The 20,552-nt window shown below is 43.1% G+C and overlaps 1 protein-coding gene across 4 annotated transcripts in view; it reads left to right on the top strand.

The window, feature by feature from the left end:
* pgm2l1 (phosphoglucomutase 2-like 1) overlaps nt 1-20,552 on the top strand; it is a 96,947-nt gene that overhangs the window by 44,364 nt on the left and 32,031 nt on the right. For all 4 annotated transcript variants that reach the window (XM_052025899.1, XM_052025898.1, XM_052025896.1 and 1 more), the window contains exon 7: nt 10,600-10,789. In XM_052025899.1, the coding sequence (XP_051881859.1) occupies nt 10,600-10,789 (190 nt within the window). The remainder of the gene's footprint in view (nt 1-10,599; nt 10,790-20,552) is intronic.

Here is a 20,552-nt window from a genome sequence, read left to right as displayed (position 1 = left end):
CGGGGGGTGGTGGTTGTGGGGTGGCAGTGGATACTCCTAAATTAGTATTGTGCTATTCTGAGCGATGTCAGGAAGTACTATACGCACTGACTGGAAAGCAGGAACTCTCTTCCTCAAAAGCTGTTGAGACTCAGTGCACGCTGCAAATGTAAAAGCTGATGCAAGTTTTTAAACCTTAATAAAACTACCTGTTACTGAAGCAAAACAGGTGATAGAGTTAAGATGCAAATCAGAGATGATATAGCAACATGATTAAATAGGTTTGAGGAGCTGAAAGATGATCTCCTCTTCCCATGATCAAGTATGAGTAGCCTCTACTTTGTTTTGTGGATTAGGCAAATGGCTCAACTGTACAATGAGATTGAAATCTGCATCTTTCGGTGCTCCAGGTTTTATTGCACCTAAAGCTCATTGTTCTTGACGTTGTAAAATGTGTTAATATTTTTGGACACTGTTCTGTAAGAAAAGGAAATTGATCATTTTCAAATGATTGCCTAAGTGCCTATGGCAATTATTGATTACCAGTGCAAACAGACAGAGAATTAGGTCGGGTCTGTTACAGTGCTGTTGTGTTTTTCCAGTTCAGAACAGTCCTTGATTTATCTCAGTAGAAGCTGCTATAGTTATGAAATGATTTGTTGAAATGTTTAAGCTTTCTTTGTGAAAAGACAACGCTCCTTTTCCTTTTGGGAGTCACCCTCCCTCTGGTAAAGATATGACCTTGCCAACAGCGGTCTGCTTGACACTAATCGATTTGGGCAAATGTTCATGGATTTTTCTTTTCTTTTTTCCTCTAGTCCACATCTCCCACAGGCAAGGATTGAGACTGTGAATCATCTATTTTTATTTACTAGCTGCTTCTCAGAGAAGCATTATATTAAGCAACGTGCTATAAATTACATAGAATTATCAGAGTTTTATATATATGAAGGAAATAACTTGCATTTATTTCCTGCTTTTTGTTTTAAACCTTGGGACATCCCAGAGTGCTTTACAGGTAGTTATGCACTTTTGAAGGATGTTTGCCACGTGTATTTGGAAGAATTACCAAACGTAGACCCACCTGATCTGTTGTAAACTGCCAGTTATATTACCGGAGCGAGATAGGACACCTGGGTGAGTGGTGCTGCAACAGCAATCTCTTGCTTGACATCAGTAAAACTAAAGAGCTGATTGTTGACTTCAGGAAGGGGAAGGAGGGCAAACATGCGCCAGTCTGCAGTGGGGGATCAGCGGTGGAGAGAGTCAGCAGCTTTAAATTCCTGGGCATTAACCTGTTGGATGACCTGTCCTGGGCCCAGCACTTAGATGCAATCATAAAGAAGGCACACCAGTGTCTTTACTTTCTTAGGAGGTTTGGCTTGTCACCGAACTCTCTAACAGACTTCTGCAGATGTACTTTTGGTTGCATCATGGTTTGGTACGATAATTTGAATGCACAGCAACATAAGAAGCTGCAGAGAATAGTGGACTCAGTCCAATACATCCCTCCCCACCATTGGGAGTATCACCAGCTGGGCCGTGCCACCTTCTCGCAGCTCCCATCGGGCAGGAGGTACAGAAGCCTGAAGTCCCACACCATCAGGTTCAGAAACAGTTACTTCCCTTCAACCATTTAGTTCTTGAACCAACCAGCGCAACCCTAAATACTACAGTTTAGCAACACTATGACCACTTTGCACTAAAATGGACTTTTGTTCTCATTGTTCTTGTAATGTTGTGCATAATTTATGTTTGTTTTTCTTGTGAGTGTTGTGTCTCTGATGCTATGTGCTTATGATGATACTGCAAGTTTTTCATTACACCTGTGCAGACATGTACTTGTAGATATGACAATAAACTCGACTTTGACTTTACCACATTCCCTTCCTGTCTCTCCCTCCTTTTGCTTTCCTCAGATCTGTCCTCTATTCATCGATCTAAAGAAGGTGGTAAGGCCCATGCTTTGAACTTCCTTGTGTGCATCAGTAATATTTTCTTGATCTACTCTGTGAATTCTTTGTCACAAGGTAACATAAGAAATAGGAGCAGGAGGAGGCCATCTGGCCCGTTGAGCCTGCTCCGTCATTCAATAAGATCATGGCTGATCTGGCCTACTTGCCGTTTTCCCCATAATCCTTAATTCCTCTACTGTGCAAAAGTCTATCTAACTGTGTCTTAAATATATTTAATGAGGTAGCCTCCACTGCCTCCCTGGGCATAGAACTCCACAGATTTGCTACTCTCTGGGAAAAGCAGTTTCTCCTCATCTCCATCCTAAATCTACTCCCCCGGAATCTTGAGTCTATATCCCCTAGTTCTAGTCTCACCTACCAGTGGAAACAACCTTCCTGCCTCTATCTTATCCATCCCTTTCATATGTTTCTATGAGATCCCCTCGCATTCTTCTGAATTCCAGCAAGTATAGTCCCAGATGACTCAACCTCTCCTTATAGGCTAACCCCCTCATCTCTGGAATCAACCTGGTGAACCTCCTCTGCACCGCCTCCATCCAATCTGGCCAATTGCTTCCCCTTCAATCACCACTGCAAAGTAATGGATAACGTTGACAGTGCTATCAAATGCCTCATTCTTACCCATAAGCTGCCCAGCAATGCCCATGTTGGGTTCTCCTGAAACCCATTTGACTCCAAACTTCATTACAGCCTTAGTTCAAACAGGGCTGTGAAAATTAAGAAACAAAGGGGGGGGAAAAAGCTTCAAATTCTATAAATAAAAACAAAAATGCTGGAAATACTCAGCAGGTCAAGCAGCATCTGTGGAGAGAGAAATAGTTAATGAAATGTCTTCAACCTGAAACATTAGATCTGTTTTTTATTTCTCTTCACACATGCTACCTGACCCGGTGAGCTTTTCTGGCATTTTGTGTCCTCATCAGAGCTACTAAAGAGAGTGCCTATGATATTGTGACAGCATGTGATCGAGTGTGGCAACCAAGAACTCCAGCCTATCCTTTTGTGCCTGCTTTGCCATTCATCAAGATCATGATTGATCCTGCCTTGGCCTCAACACCACCTTCCCACTCTCTGCCCATACCCTTATATTACATGTGGCTCTCAATCTCTGCCTTGAATATATTCAATGACCACCTCTCTGGGGTAGAGAATTCCAAACATTCACAACCTTCTGAAAGAAGAAATTCCTCCTCATCTCCATCCTAAATGGGTGACCACCAGTTCTTGATAACCTCACCAGGGTAACATCCTCTCAGCACTCATCCTGTCGATCCTCCTTTGAATGTTTTTTGTGTCAATAAGATCATCTTCTATACTCCAATGGGTCCAACCTACTTGACCTTTCTTTATATGTCAACCTCTTCATCTAGGAATCAACTTAGTGAAACCTTTCTGCACTGCTCCAAGCAAATACATCATATCTTAAATATGGAAACCAAAACTGTACACAGTACTCCAGGTGCTGACTCGCCAGTGCTCTAAAGTTGCAACAAAACCTTCCTACTTTTATATGTTATTGCATGGAGTATAAAGGCTAACATTCCATTGGTCTTCCTACTTGCTTGCTGTACCTGCACACTAACTTTGTGTTTCACACACAAGGACCTCCAAGTTCCTTTGAGTCATCAGCAAATTTGGCTACTGTACACTCTATCCCTATATCCAAATCATTAGTACAGATTCTAAACAGTTGAATACCTAGCACTGATTCCTGTGGGACCCCTCTCGTTACTGATTAGCAATCTAAAAATGACCCATTTATCTGTAATAATATGTTGCCCAACTCTGTGTGGTCTTGCCTTTGCAGTAACCTTTAATGTGGCACCTTATCAAATACTAGAAATGCAAATGTACTACATCTCTTGAAATAAAAACAAAATGCTGGAAAAACTCAGCAGGTCAGGCACTGTCTGTGGAAAGGGAAATGGTTAATGCTTCATCAGAGTTCACATTACTGGTTCCCCTTTAACTTGTGACATCCTCAAAGAGCTGTAGTAAATTTGTCAAACATGACTTCCCCTTCGTAGAACCATGTGACTCTACTTGATTGTCTTAAGATCTTAAGATTTTCTAAATGACATGCTATTACCTCCTCAATCATGGATTCCGGTACTTTCCCAGTGACAGATGATAAATCTATAGTTTCCTACTCTTTCTCCTTCCTTTCTTAAACAGCGGTGTTACCTTTGCAGTTTTTGAATCCTCTGGGGAACTGCTCTCCCCCCCCCCCCCAAGGGAATGTTGGCAGATAGAACATAGAACAGTACAGCACGGTACGGGCCCTTCGGCCCATGATGTTGTGCTGACCTATATAAACCTACTTCATGATCAATCTAACCCTTACCTCCTACACAGCCCATAACCCTCCATTTTTCTTACATCCATGTGCCTATCTAAGAGTGACTTAAATGTACCTATTGTATCAGCCTCTACCACCACATCTGGCAGTGTGTTCCAGGTACCCACCACTCTGTGCTTTTAAAAAAAACTACTCTGGCATCTCCCCTTAACTTTCCTCCATGCACCTTAAACGATGAACCAATGCATCCAGTATCTCTGTAGCCATTTCCTTTGAGACTCTAGGGTGCAGGCCATCAGGTCCTGGGAACTTGTTGACCTTTAGCCCCATTGGTTTGCTTCTGATTTCTTCTATAAAGTACCACTGCTTTTCTTAATATAGGTGACTTGGACTTAGTTTGCCTAATACTTTCTAGTGATTATTTTAAATTCCTCCACCCATGTGGCTTTTTGATTATCCATTGCTTTTAGTGTTTTCTCTCATGAAGACTGACTCAAGATGATCATTTATAATCCCTACAATTTTATTATTTTCTATTACTAATTCCCCAATCCTGTCTTCTATGGAACCAATGTTTACTTTACCTATATTCTCTTCCTTTTTTATACCTGTAGCAGCTCTTACTACCCATTTTTATGTTATTTGATGGCTTAACTCTCATACTCCCTCTTTTATGACTCTGTAGTCACAGATTTCAGAAGGCACTGACAGTGAAGCCTTGGCTGGTAGCTGCAGTGCATTTTGGAGATGGCCCATACTACAGCAACAGTATGCCAGTGGTGGAGGGAATGAGATTTAATGGTTACCAATCAAATTGGCTACGCTCATCCAGGCAAATGAAGATACTCCATCACACTCCTGATACATCTTTAACCTGATGGAAAAGCTTGGGGAGTCATATCTTCTTATTTCCTTACAACAAGCATGAGGGAATTCAGCCCATCAAACCTATGCTGGTTTTTAGAGCAATCCCATTTCATCTCAGACATGGTCATTAACACCTCCCATCATATCGCCATATACATTAGGGACAATTTACAGGAAATGGATAATCTGCCATCTAACATGTCTTTGGGATGTGGGAAGAAACGAGAGCATCCAGGGTAAACCCATGCAGTGACAGGGAGAACATACAAAGTCCACATAGATAGTACCGGTGGTCAGGCAGGTTGCTGGAGCTGTGAGAGAGTTACCCTATCTTCAGTGCCACTCAGAGGGTGAGACACACGTTGCAGAGTACCCATTTCTGTGACCTCCTTATTTAGCCACAATATTGCTGCAGTTGACTTGTTCAGTTTCCAAAGGATTGGGAGTATTTTGGAAAACAGCCTCCTGAAATCTGTGACTTTGCACCCAAGGCACATAAGTTTCCCACAAGTCGCACACCATCCATGACTTGGAAACGTATTGCTGTTCCTTTGTTATCACTGGATTGGAATCCTCAAAATGCAGCCCAGCCGCACTGCCAGAGCTCCTTCACCAGACAGACTAGTCTTTATTCCCAAAGCCAGTTAGAGAATGCTGGCTTTACTGTCAACACCCATGTATTGTATTTTTAAAGAAAAGGAAACCTATTCTTACCATTTGCCTGACTAATATTGACTCCTTCAGGTTAAATCATTTTTTGCAGTTGAAGATCTAATGTGATGTACAAAGAAAGCTTCAAAGAGAGTGGAATGAGTAGGGCTCATTACATATTTAGAGTGAACATCTGCATTTCAGTTTCCATTTTGTACCCTTATGTTATGAAAGAGAGTGACATCTATATGATGTAGCTGGTCTTGGTACCCTTTGACTGTATAGAGAGAAACATTGGTCAATGTTCCATCAGTGTAATTTGCCAATCCCTGCAGTAGTTTTATAATGTGGTTTGGCACAAACTATTTTAAGATGAACACTTCTCATAGCTTTGAAGAGCATCAGTGTAGCACCCTGATTATATGCACCCAGAGAGGTGACCCATGATACTGCTGCCTCTTTGACTCACAAGTATTTAATTACCTTAGTCACTGTATTCCTCTGCTTGATTCAGTTAATCATTCCCTCTGTAAGGTGTTGAATATAGATTTTTAATGTGGTTAGATTTCTCATTTTGCAACTGTATATCTTGATCTAAATGTAGTGTGTTCATAAAAGTTTTATTGAATAGTTTTGGTCACCTTGATATAGGAAAGATGCTATTAAGCTGGAGAGAGTGCAGGGGATATTTACAAGGATGTTGGCGGGACTTGAGGGACTGAATTATGGAGACAGGTTGAGCAGATTGTGACTTTTCTCAATGGAGCGTAGGGGAATGAGGGGTGATCTTATAGAAGTGCATAAATTTATGAGGGGCATAGAGAGGATGAATGCAGACAGTCTTTTTTCCAAGGTTGGAGAATCAAGAACTAGAGGGCATAGGTTTAAGGTGAGACGGGAGAGATTTAATAGGAACCTAAGGGGCAACTTTTTCCACCCAGAGGGTGGGCAGTATGTGGAATGAACTGTCAGAGGAAGTGGTTGAGTCAGATATGTTAATGACATTTAAAAGGTTCTTGAACAGGTACATGATTAGGAAGGGTTTAGAGGGATATGAGCCAAACGCAGGCAAGTGGGAATCTTGGCCAGTGTGGACCAGTTGGGCTGGAGGGCCTGTGTCCGTGCTGTATGACTCAAGTGCAGGAAGCAGCATGAAGTTTGAAGGAGATACGAAACTTGAGAAAAGTAGTAAATCACGAGGAGGGATATAAAACTGACCAATTGATGATGGTTACAGTTCAATGTGGAGAAGTAAAATGTGATGGACTTTAGCAGGTGTAATGCGGAAAAGCTATATACTATGAGGCAACATTTTGAAAACTCTAGGTGAACAGGTCAAGTTGATGTTTAATTTAAAAAAAAACACACATGGGTTTGTTGGATTTAAAAATAGATGAATGGAATAAAAAAAAGCAGTAAGTTATACTAGATGTTTTATAAATCCCAGCTAGAGGATTGTGGATCATTATGGGGGCCATAATTCAGACAAGATGTAAAGACCTTGTGGAGGGTAAAGGAAATATACCAGGAAGAGTAACTGGGGAGGTGGAACTGAAATAGTACAGTTTAGAAGAATTCAGTCCAAATCTACTCTAGCCCTTTGAGTAGTGTTATTGTTCAAAAGTGAATGCAAGAACAAAATTGGTAATGACAGGTTGGTCAGTTTTACCACAGTGCTGGAGAAGCTTTTAGAAACCATTATCATAGGCAGAAAACATGGTCATTTGGGGAAGATTGAGTTAATAAAGATTTGTTAATGTTTAATTTGTTTGATTAGAATTTTTTTGACAAGATAACAGTTGATGAAGGAAACGTGATAAATGCTCTCAAAGTAAATTCTCAGAGGCACTTGACAATGCTTGTATAAAAGGGTGGTTGGCAAACTAGAAGCCCTTAGCAATAGGATCAACATGGGTAAAACATTGGCTTGTGGAAAGAAAACTGCAAGTCATGGCTGATTTGCAGCCAGGTGGACATTGATATTCCCCAGGGATCATTGCTGGGGGCAATGCTATTTTTAACACATACGAATGACTTAGACACGAGTTTGCAAGATAAAATTTCCAAATTTGCAAATGATATGAAATTTGGGAGTGCTGTTAACAGTAAGGAGGATAATAATAGACTTGAAGATGATGGAGCGACCCGTGAAATGGGCAGACCAGCGGCAGTTGAAATTTAATGAGAGAAGTACAAAGTGATATGTTTTGGCAGAATGTGTGAATAGAGACAATGATTCCTAATGACGTTCTAAAAATGCTTCCATCCACTTTGCTGGAAAGATAGAAAAGCAGAATATTTTTAAAATGGGAAGCAATTGAAAGATGCTGGTGTTTAAAGGGACCTGGATGCCTTTGTACAGAAATCACTGAAGGTTAACATGCAGCAGGTAATTAGCAGGGTAACTAGTATGTTGACCCTTATTGCTGGAGGATTTGAGTACACAAGTCCTAATATACTTCATTCTGGGGTCTTAAAAGAAATGGCCAGTGAGAAAATTGATACCTTGGTTTTAAACTTCCAACGTTCCGTAGATTTGGGGACAGTTTCATTAGATTAGAAAATAGCAAAAAGGGAGCAAGACAAAAAGCAGGAATGTACAGGCCAGTTAGCTTAATATCTGTCAATTGAAGTTGGAAGCCATTATGGAATTAAAGCAGGGTACTTGGCAAAATTGAAGACAGTCAAAGTGAACGTGGTTTTGCGGAAAGGAAATCATGGTTTGCCAATATATTGGAGTTCTTTGTAAAACTAACATGTCCTTATCATAAAGGGGAACTGGGAGATGTACTATATTTATATTCCTAGAAGCTATTTGATAAAGTGCAGCATCGAAATCTATTGTGGAAAATAAAAGTTCACGGTGAGGGAGGTGGCATGTTGGTGTGAACAGGAGATTGGCTGCCCAACGGGAAATGGAGTGTAGGGATATATGGATCTTTTTCTGGATGGCAAAATGTAACGAGTGTTGTTCCATGAGGACTGGTGGTGGGTCCTCAAATTTTCTACAATTTAAGTAAAAGACATTGACGAAGGGGCCAAGAAGTTTGTGTTGATACAAAGAAGAGTACATAAGGTGGCTACAAAGGGACGCATGGGTTAAAAAAGAGAGCAAAGATCTGGTAAGTAGTGTGTGATGTGAGGGGGAGAAAGGTAACACTCGAGAGAAACGAGGCACTGTGGTACATGGATTGGAAAGGTTTAGGTTATGGGCCAAATGCTGGCAAATGGGACTAGCTTGAATAGGCATCTCGGTTGGCATGGACCATTTTGGCTATGTTTCTGTGCTGTATAACTCTAAGAAAGGGCCAGTGGGGGGATCTAACAAGTTGCTCTGGTAGAGAGCTGGTGTGGGCATGATGGGCCTCTTCCTGACCTGTAACCAATGAGGGATTCTGTCTCTCTGTCTCTCTGTCTCTCTGTCTCTCTGTCTCTCTGTCTCTCTGTCTCTCTGTCTCTCTGTCTCTCTGTCTCCTTAGGCATTTTTTGACTCAGACTTTATATTGCTTAGATTTCCGAATTCGCCTCATCTTCTCTCCTACTACTTTCACTTTCTTCCTGTTTGCAGCTCTTTAAATTGGTTTCAGTTTGAGCAGATGCTTGAAACATGAACTCTGCTTCTCTGTCCACAGACACTGCCTGAACTGCTAAGTATTGCCAGCAATTCTGTTTTCTGACATCTGTAGTATTTTTCTTCTGGATGAGCAAATAATGTGTTTATTTTGTCTGTATCATTCATCTACTAATTTAGTTACCACTTCAAAAGCTTCAGTGCTGTGTGTGACTGACTGCTTCCCTTATTTCCATGCTGGTTTATTCCATTCATTTTGCCCATTATTAATTCTACACCCGGTGCTTAGTTTTGATCCTGAGAACACAGTGGAACCTTTGGCTTCCATGTGCCGATTAATGGCCTTCTGAACCATCTGCCTGAATTTTTCAGCTGAACTTCTTGCATGTTTTGCCACATTTTTGCACAGTTCACCAACTATAATCATTTGCCTGCACTTACGACAGTGTATCCCAGGAGTATTGTCAGGACCTTCGAGCTCTGATAAAGGTTCATTGACCTGAAACTCTTTCTCTCTCCACAGAATGCTGCCTGCCCTGCCGAGTATTTCCAGCACTTTCTATTTATATCTCAGAATTCTATTAAGCTTGTTTTGGTCCTGTGTCTCAGGGTACAGCATCACTGCCTCATCAAATTTATAAATCTCTGGTGTGGGGAATTTAAAACCTATTCAATCTCCCCACAAGTTCACTAGATGTTATACTTTTTGAACTCTAAATCTGCTTCCTCCAAAGATTACAAAGCCAGTATGATTTTGCATGGGAGTGATTTGACATAGAACATTACAGCACAGTACAGGCCCTTCGGCCCAAAATGTTGTGCCGACATGTTATCCTGCTCTAAGATCTATCTAACCCTTCCCTCCCACATAGCCCTCTATTTCTCTACCATTCATGTGTCTGTCTAAGAGACATGTATATTAGTTTAGTATATATGCCATTTTCTGATCTAACTTCGTTTCCAATATCTCCTCTTTACTCCCTTTATCTATAATTGCCAACTCTTCTAGGAACCTTATCCATTTTATTGAAAAGAAGTCCTCAATGATTCAGAAACAGCTTCTTTCCCTCCACCATCAGATTTCTGAATGGTCCATGAACCCAATGTTCTCATTTATTTCTCTAACGTGTGTATGCTAATCAACTGCAGTTATACTAGTCTAATTTTTAATATTTTTTGGTCTCTTATCCTTAACATGAGTGCAACTTTAAGACCTCACAATGTTGGACATTGAGATGCTTGTTTCTTCCATTTAGAGAACTTAACAGAAAGACACCACTCAAGTTTGTGCACACTTCCTTTCATGGTGTTGGGCATGAGTACGTACAAGCAGCTTTCAAGGCATTTGGCTTTGCTCCACCCATACCTGTTCCGGAACAGAAGGATCCAGATCCTGAGTTTTCAACTGTCAAATGCCCCAATCCAGAGGAGGGAGAATGTGTGCTGGTAATACTTTTTTTCATGTTTTCTAAACAAATGGCTATTTCCTCGATCTCATGTACACCTGGGGATAGATTTTACTTTGTGTGATAACGCAAGGATAGGCAATGGAGGAGTTTTGCAATTCTGTGCCATAATGTGCAGTGAGTAGAACTGCTGCCTCACAGCTCCAGAGACCTGGACCTCTGGTGCTGTCTGTGTGGAATTTGTACACTCTCCTGACTGGCATGGGTTTCCCCCTGGTGCTCCGGTTTCCTCCCAGATCCCAAAGATGTGCAGTCGATAGGTTAATTAGACCCTAGTGTGTAGGTAAGTGGTAGAGTCTGGGGCGAGTTGATGAGAATGTAGGGAGTGTTATATAAAAAGGATAAGCATAGGAGGTGTAAATGGGTGGCTGTGGTCATTGCAAACTTGGGGCTAATGTACCTGTTTCCATGCTAAATGACTCTGAGCCTCTAATTTAGTAGGATTGGGGGAGAGATGTAAAATGAGGTGCCGATTCAGTCTAACCCAGTTATCAGAATTGCACTGTCAAAAATTCACCCTTGGTCTCTCTGTGTCTCTCGTATGCATAATATATAAATAGAGAAAACTGGACAAAGCTTAGCAGGTCAGGTAGCATCTGTGGTTGGAGAAACAGTTAACATTTCAGGTTTGGGAGCTTTCATCAGAATTGAGTACGCAAGGTATGGGAAGAGAGCAGGGATATGGTATTGAAATAAAGGATTTGAGGAAAGATAAAACTGCACAATATAAATTCCTTGGCTGGAAAGATTATGCAATGAGGAGAGACGGAAATGCACTAAGGCTACCATGCCTAGAGTGTAGAAGATGGAGAGGTGATCTGACTGGAACATACAGAAGGGCATGACAGTTAGATAGATACTGGAAAGATTTTCCAGAGAGGATTTTTGAACTAGAGATCAGAGCTCTGGGACCTTGGTTTCAGAATAAGAGATTGATTTTTAATGAAACCTCTTCACCTAGAGGGTTGTGAATTGTTACATTCTCTGCCCCAGAGGGCAGTGGATGTTCAGTGGTTGAGCAACATTTAAGAACAAGATTGTTAGGTTTTCTGTGCCGAGGGAATCGACTAATTTGAGGTGGTCTGAAGAGTGGAGACCAATCTTAGTGAATGGCTGAGCAGGCTTGGATTTCTACTCTTACTCTGATTTCTTATGTTCTCTTTTTCTAATTTTCTCTCTTCCTCTTTGTGAGATAATATCATTTGAATATTGCCTTTGGTTCCTGCTTTGAATTCAAATGGTCAGATACAATTATATTTGTAGATAAAATGATTAAACTCTGAGGTCTGGTAATTTCCAGTGGAGTTTTGACTTCAGAAATTCAATCCCCTGCCATTGCTAGCAAAGCCCTTTTGCAAATGTCACAGGTCAGACAGACTGGGGAGCAGTTGCTCTGGCTTGTTGCCCTGCCTGAAGAAACACGAGGACAGGGAATACAGTTCCCATGATCTGCTTCAGTAACTTCTCTCCTCTAACTGAAGTAAGTGCCTCAAAGCAAGTAGGAAGTAACTATCAGGGGGTGAACTCACTGTTACAACAGCACTGGCAGTGACAGATATAAAGCACCAGTGTGCAGCAGCCTCCAATACCTTGACCAAGGCACCATTCCCAATGAGTGAGTGTCAGTGGCGCACTTTACAGTCAACATTACCAAGCGCAGTCAAATTCTCTCATTATTTATCTGGGGGAGGGTGTAAGTACACTGGCAAATGATGTAAGAATATATGAAACCTCAAAAGATGATGTCAATGTAAGTATTAAAGGAATGGGGGGATATGGGATAGGGCAGGAAGATGGTGTTTGAGGTAGACCAGCCTTGATCTTGTCGAATGGTAGAGCAGATCTGAGGACCTGAATGGCCAATTCCACTTTTATTTCTTATGAGAGAAACTAAGGACCGCAGATGCTGGAATCTAGGTGAAAAACATTATGATGCTGGAGGAACTCAACAGGTCAGGCAGCATCTCTGGAGGGAAATGGACAGTCTTACGGAGGGTCTCGGCCTGAAACATCAACTCTTCAATTCCCTCCACAGATGCTGGCTGACCTGTTGAGTTTCTCCAGCATTTTGTGTGTGTTGCTCCAGATTCCAGCATCTGAAGAATCTCTTGTGTCTCCAAACGCAGCATCCCACTTCTCAGGACTGTTTTATGGCTTCCAGTATTTTGTTTGATGTAATCCACAATTTGGGATTGTCTGCAAGTTTTTAACTTCATTCCTATAATTCCAGAGCCCTCATGGTCTCTTGTGCATGGTAAGTGGCTGTGAATGTGGCACAGATCCCTGTAGGACACCACTTTCCTCAACCTGTACTATGTTCTTCCAGTTTGTAATGATCTTTCTATTCTTTGATTTTGACCTGAACTTTTGTGGCACTTTACTGAAACCTTCTGTAAACCCCGGAGACTGTTCCCCTCAATAACAGGTTTTCTGTTTTGGAAGCTGTTGAGGGGGATGACCTGCAGGGATCAAGCAGCAGTAGCCAGGTCTCTGGCACTGGGACTGGTCCTGCTGCTCAGAAGGGAAGGGAGGAGAAGAGGAGGGCAGTAGTGATAGGGGACTCGATAGTCAGGGAAACAGATAGGAGGTTCTGTGGCACTGAGCATGAATCCCAGATGGTATGTTGCCTCCCAGGTGCCAGGGTCCAGGATGTCTCTAATTGGGTCCACAGCATTTTTGAGTGGGAGGGAGAACAGTCAGAAGTCGTGGTACATGTTGGTACCAACAACATAGGTAGGAAGAGGGATGAGGTCCTGAAAAGTGATTTTAGCGAGCTAGGCAGAAGGCTGAAGAACAGGACCTCAAGGGTAGCAATCTCAGGATTGCTGCCAGTGCCACGCGATAGTGAAGGTAGGAATAGGAGGAGATGGCAGATGAATGTGTGGCTGAGAACTTGGTGCAGGAGGGAGGGTTTTAGATTTTTGGATCATTGGGATCTCTTCTGGGGAAGGTGGGAGCTGTACAGAGAGGATGGGTTACACCTGAACCCAAAGGGGGCCAATATCCTTGCAGCCAGGTTTGCTAGGGTGGTTCGGGAGGGTGTAAACTAGTTTGCGAGGGGGATGGGAACCAGAGGAGTAGGTCAGAGGAAGAAGTGAATGGGGAAAGGTCAGATCTAACATGCAGAGAGGCTGTGAGCTAGGAGAAGCAGAGTACAGGGTATAAAAGTAAAAAGGTGGATGGGCTAAAGTGCATTTACTTAAATGCAAGAAGTATCAGGAATAAGGGTGATGAACTGAGAGCTTGGATAAGTACATGGGACTATGATATTGTGGCTCTCGCAGAGACTTGGCTGTCACCAGGGCAGGAATGGATATTGAATATTCCTGGTTTTCAGTGTTTTAAAAGGGGTAGGGAGGAGGGGAGAAGAGGAGGAGGGGCGGTGATACTGGTCAGGGACACTGTTACAGCTGCAGAAAGGGTGGATAATGTAGAAGGATCCTCTCTAGAGTCAGTATGGGTGGAAGTTAGGAACAAGAAAGGAGCAGTTACTCTACTGGGAGTATTCTATAGGCCTCCCGGTAGCAGCAGGAATACTGAGGAGCAGATTGGGAGGCAGATTTTGGAAAGGTGCAAGAACAACAGGGTTGTTATCATGGGAGACTTCAACTTCCCAAATATTGATTGGCACCTGCTTAGTGCCAAAGGTTTAGACAGGGCAGAGTTTAAGTGTGTCCAGGATGGATTCCTGTCACAGTATGTTGACAGGCCGACTAGAGGGAGTGCCATATTAGATCTAGTATTAGGTAGTGAACCGGTCAGGTGACAGATCTCTCAGTGGGTGTGCATTTGGGGGACAGTGACCACCGCTCCCTAACCTTTAGCATTGTCATGGACAAGGATAGGAGCAAAGAGGATGGGAAGATATTTAATTGGGGAGAGTGTAAATTGGGGTGACATTTTTGAAGGGAAATGTACTATGGAGATGTGGTCAATGTTCAGGGATCTCTTGCAGGATGTTCGGGATAAATTTGTCCCGTGAGGCAGAGAAGGAATGGCAGGGTGAAGGAACCGTGGGTGACGAGAGAGGTGGAACAACTAGTTAGGAAGAAGAGGGCAGCATACATAAGGTGTAAAAGGCAAGGATCAGACAGGGCCCATGAGGAATATAGAGTAGCAAGGAAGGAACTTAAGAAGGGGCTGAGGGGAGCAAGAAAGGGGCATGAAAAGGCTTTGGTGAGTAGGGTTCAGGAGAATCCCAAGGCTTTTTTCTCGTACGTGAAGAGCAGAAGGATGACGAGAGTGAAGGTAGGTCTGATTAGAGACAAAGGTGGGAAGATGTGCCTGGAAGCTGTGGAAGTGGGTGAGGTTCTCAATGAATACTTCTCTTCAGTATTCACCAAGAAGAGGGGCCTTGATTTCACTGAGGACAGTGTTGGTAAGGTTAATGTTCTAGAGCATGTAGATATCAAGAGAGAGGATGTGTTAGAGCTGTTAGAAAATATTAGGATAGATAAGTCCCCAGGGCCTGACGGAATAGTCCCTAGGCTGCTTCGCAAGGCGAGGGAGGAGATTGCTGAACCATTGGCTAGGACCTTTGAGTCCTCGTTGTCCACAGGAATGATACCAGAGGATCGGAGGGTGGCAAATGTTGTCCCCTTATTCAGAAAAGGTAGTAGGGATAGTCCAGGGAATTACAGACCAGTGAGCCTTACGTCTGTGGTGGGCAAGCTGTTGGAAAGGATTCTAAGAGATAGGATCTATGATCATTTAGAGAATCATGGACTGATTAGGGACAGCCAGCATGGGTTTGTGAAGGGAAGATCTTGCTCACAAGCCTGATAGGATTCTTTGAGGAGGTGACCAGGAAGATTGATAAGGGTAGTGTAGTAGATGTGGTCTACATGGATTTTAGTAAGGCGTTTGACAAGGTTCCACATGGTAGGCTTTTTTAAAAGGTCAGAGGGCAAGGGATCCAGGGGGGCTTGGCCATGTGGATTCAGAATTGGCTTGCCTGTAGAAAGCAGAGGGTTGTGGTTGAGGGACTGCATTCAGATTGGAGGGCTGTGACTAGTGGTGTCCCACAAGGATCGGTCCTGGGACCTCTACTTGTCATGATATTTATTAACGACTTGGATGAGGGGGTGGAAGGGTGGGTTAGCAAGTTTGCAGACGACACAAAGGTCGGTGGTGTTGTGGATAGTGTAGAGTGCTGTCGAAGCTTAGAGGGATATTGATAGGATGCAGAGCTGGTCTGAGAAGTGGCAGATGGAGTTCAATCTGGAGAAGTGTGAGGTGTTACACTTTGGAAGGACAAACTCCAAGGCGGAGTACAAGGTTAATGGCAGGATACTGGGTAGTGTAGAGGAGCAGAGGGATCTGGGGGTTCATATCCACAGATCACTGAAAGTTGCCTCACAGGTGGATAGGGTAGTTAAAAAAGCTTATGGGATCCTAGTTTTCATAAGCCGTGGGATCGAGTTTAAGAGCCGTGAGGAAATGATGCAGCTTTACAAAACTCTGGTTAGGCCTCACTTGGAGTACTGTGTCCAGTTCTGGTCGCCTCATTATAGGAAGGATGTGGAAGTGTTGGAAAGGGTGCAGAGGAGATTTACCAGGATGCTGCCTGGATTGGAGAGTATGGATTACGAGGAGAGACTAAGGGAGCTAGGGCTTTACTCATTGGAGAAAAGGAGGATGAGAGGAGACATGATAGAGGTATACAAAATATTAAGAGGAATAGATAGAGTGGACAGCCAGCACCTCTTTCCCAGGGCACCAATGCTCAATACAAGAGGGCATGGCTTTAAGGTAATGGGTGGTAAGTTCAAGGGAGATATCAGAGGGAGGTTTTTTACCCAGAGAGTGGTTGGTGCATGGAATGCGCTGCCTGGGGTAGTGGTGGAGGCTGATACATTGGTCAAGTTCAAGAGATTGTTAGATAAGCATATGGAGGAATTTGAAATAGGGGGATATGTGGGAGGAAGGGGTTAGATAGTCTTAGGCGTGGTTTAAGGTCAGCACAACATGGTGGACCGAAGGGCCTGTATTGTGCTGTATTGTTCTATGGTTCTAAATCCATGGGAGTCACACCCACTGTGTCTCTCTTGTCTGCTTGTACCGTTATCTCTTCAAACAGTGAGTAAAGTTATAATTTCTACGCATGATGTGAGGTCTTTGCTCTTCTCACAGTCAGCTGCTGTGTTTGTAAACTCCCCAACTGGTGGAAGCAGGGAGAAACAAGTTTCCCTCACTACTTTGAAAATTTAAGTGAACTTACCCTGTGACTTTCCAAACAGGGAGTCAGAGTTATACAGCACAGAAACAGGCTCCAATGTGTCCATTGTCACAAACCAGCAACAAAAGAAACACACTGAGCATGATTCAGTGTTAAAAACTATTTTATTAATCACTACTTATGATAATATGTAAAATAAAAGTAAAAATGTTAGTATGTTAGAATTCAAAAATGTTAAACCTCGAACGTTAACCCCAAAACTAAACTCGTCGTGTGTGTGTGACAAAGTCCAAAACTCCCAGTTCCGGAATGGTTCTTAAAGTTCAGTTCCGCAAGCCATAAGGTGAAACATGAGCAAGGGCTTCTTCAACAACCACCGTTGTCTGAAGATAAGATGTAGATGTAGAAAAACATAGAGAGAGTACATACGAAATCCAAATGTTCCACGATGGAACCCAAACGACACTTCAGTGTTTACTCGGTAGTGACTTCCTCACCCCAAAAAGCATCCGAACCGTGGTCGTCCACACACAAATACCTGTTTCCTTCTACAGGTCAGCAACAAAGTGAACTCCACCGGATTACTTCCAACTTCCATACATGGATTTCAGTGGCAAACACAGTTATTGTTTCTCATCCATCGATAGAGAAAACAAGCAGGCTGGTGTCTCTCTCCCTTCTCTCTCTCTTTCTTCTTCTAACTTCTTCAACCACGTCATTACGTCCTTTATCTTCTATTGACGTAAGCACGCCCCACACACACACACTCTATCTTAAAGGGACTTTCACTGAGTCCATAACACCATGCTGACCAAGTTGCCTACCTGAGCTAGTCCCATTTTGGCCCATATCCCCCTAAACCTTTCCTATCCACAGCACAAGCAAACACTTGGAACTCTGGTCAGGAGTTGGGTCTGGACAGGGATTGAACTGAGTTTTATGCTGTTGTATGTGCTTTTGTACTGTGAGGCCTCTGGTTAAGTAATTGGAAGTGATGAATGACTACAGAATTTCAGTTTGGCATGGTCACTCCACTTGTCCAGAGAATGCTGCCTGTGTCTTCAGACAGTTTGGAGGATGAATAGCAGGCAATATGGGATATGCCCATTCTTTCTGATTCACTTAATCCTCTACTGACCCTTGTGATGTAGCAGGTACCCAAGTTGTGTTCCAGCTGTACAAAACACCGGTTCATCTTGTGTACTGAGGGAGTTCTCGGCACCACATACACTCAGCAGAGTTGTAAGTAGTGCAACATAGATTTATTAGGATGATCCTGGTTTCCAAGAGGTCAGTGCTTAGAATTTGGACAGTTACATGGATAGGAAAGGTTTAGGGGGATATGGGTCAAAATGGGACTAGCTCAGTAGGCAACTTGGTCAGCATGGACATATTGGAGCCTGTTTCTGTGCTGTATAACTCTGTAACTCCCTATTTGGAAAGTTACAGGGTAAGTTCACTTAAATTTTCAAAGTAGTGAGGGAAACTTGTTTCTCCCTGCTTCCACCAGTTGGGCGGTTTACAACCAGGGAATGTGGTTTTTAAAACAAAAATTAGAGGCAGGCTTTTCAGGATTGAAACACATCAGATCCTTTGGTGTTTTGCCAGGGTGGGTGTGGGGTGGTGTTTCCTCCTGGGAGTATATGGAACTAAGTGTCCCTGTTCATCAGTTAATGCAGATTAGGTGATTTTTTTTTTATCCCCTTCAGCGGTTCATGAGTTTTTGGAAGTCTCTTCCTTGAAGGATGCTAGAAGCAGAGTCTTAGAAACATTTTTAAGGCAGAGGTAGATAAATTCTTGATGATCAAGTGGGCGGAACGTTACCAGGGCTCAGAAAGAATGTGGAATTATAAGTGGATCAGCCACGGTTCATGATCTTGTTGATTGATGGAGCAGGCTCAAGGGATTGTTTGTAGTGTAAACTCTTGCCCTGTATTTGTGAATAAATGTGATATACTCACAGCCAACACATCAATTACAAAGGATGCTTTGCTGCAGAAATTACCAATCAACCCTCCAGCGGTCTCCCTCTTTTCATTTCCAACCTGTAGCCATGATTGCTCCTGGAGCTGTCTGCTCCTGGCTCTGCTAGTCCTATAGCTTAGACTTCCATGGTCTTCTCAAAAGTTTCATTCTCCATTGTGCTATCTTATAGTCTTGAATTACATAATAGATAGAACATAGAACTGTACAATGCAGGAACAGGCCCTTCAGTCCACGATGTCTGTGCCAACTGTAATGCCAATGTAAATTGCATATCTACCTGCACATGGTCTTCATTCCCTGCCTGTTCACATTGTTTGTCATTGTTTGAGGGCAAGTAAGGCATTAAAGCAGTCATCCTACTCAATCAACTGGGGTGAGTCTCTAGTTTCCAGCAATAAAGTGAATTTAACTTATACAAGCAGCCCCTGGGTTACATAAGGGCTTGATTCCTGGGAACTGTACCAAAGCCAATTTCTCCATAAATTAGAAATGTCTGTTTTTTCATAGCTACCCATGTTGTTAGTTTAACTATGGGCAGTTCTGGTGATCATTCAATGAAGATTGATGAGGGTAGTGCGGTGGATGTGGTCTACATGGATTTTAGTAAGGTGTTTGATAAGGTTCCTCATGGTAGGCTTCTTCAGAAGGTCAGAGGCCAAGGGATCCAGGGAAGCTTGGCTGTGTGGATTAGGAATTGGCTTGCTTGTAGAAAACAGAGGGTTGTGGTGGAAGGAGTGCCCTCGGATTGGAGGGCAGTGACTAGTGGTGTCCCACAGGGATCGGTTCTGGGACCTCTACTTTTTGTGATATTTATAGATGACTTAGATGAGGGGGTGGAAGGCTGGGTTAGTAAGTTTGCAGACGACACTAAGATCGGCAGTGTTGTGGATAGTGTGGAGGGCTGTCAGAGCTTACAGAGGGATATTGATAGGATGCAGAGCTGGGCTGACAAGTGGCAGATGGAGTTCAATCCGGAGAAGTGTGAGGTGGTACACTTTGGAAGGACAAACTCCAGGGCAGAGTACAGGGTAAACGGCAAGGTACTTGGCAGTGTGGAGGAGCAGAGGGATCTGGGGGTTCATATTCACAGTTCATTGAAAGTTGCCTCACAGGTGGAAAGAGCAGTTAAGAAGGCCAATGGGATGTTGGCTTTCATAAATCGCGGGATTGAGTTTAAGAGCTGCGAAGTGATGATGCAGCTTTACAAACCTCTAGTTAGGCCACACTTGGAGTACTGTGTTCAGTTCTGGTCGCCTCATTATAGGAAGGATGTGGAGGTGTTGGAGAGGGTGCAGAGGAGATTTACCAGGATGCTGCCTGGATTAGAGCGTATTTAACATGAGGAGAGGCTTAAGGTGCTAGGGCTTTATTCACTGGAAAGGAGGAGGATGAGAGGAGACATGATAGAGGTATATAAGATATTGAGAGGAATAGATAGAGTAGACAGTCAGCGCCTCCTTCCCAGGGCACCAATGCTCAAGCCGAGAGGGCATGGCTTTAGGGTTATGGGTGGGAGGTTCAGGGGAGATGTCGGGGGAGATTTTTCACCCAGAGAGTGGTTGGTGCATGTAGTGCACTG

The sequence above is a fragment of the Pristis pectinata genome, chromosome 11 (genome assembly GCF_009764475.1).
Source record: "Pristis pectinata isolate sPriPec2 chromosome 11, sPriPec2.1.pri, whole genome shotgun sequence".
Classification (NCBI taxonomy): domain Eukaryota; kingdom Metazoa; phylum Chordata; class Chondrichthyes; order Rhinopristiformes; family Pristidae; genus Pristis; species Pristis pectinata.
The sequence above is the reverse complement of the archived record's forward strand: the minus strand, read 5'-3'. Positions and strand labels throughout refer to the sequence as shown.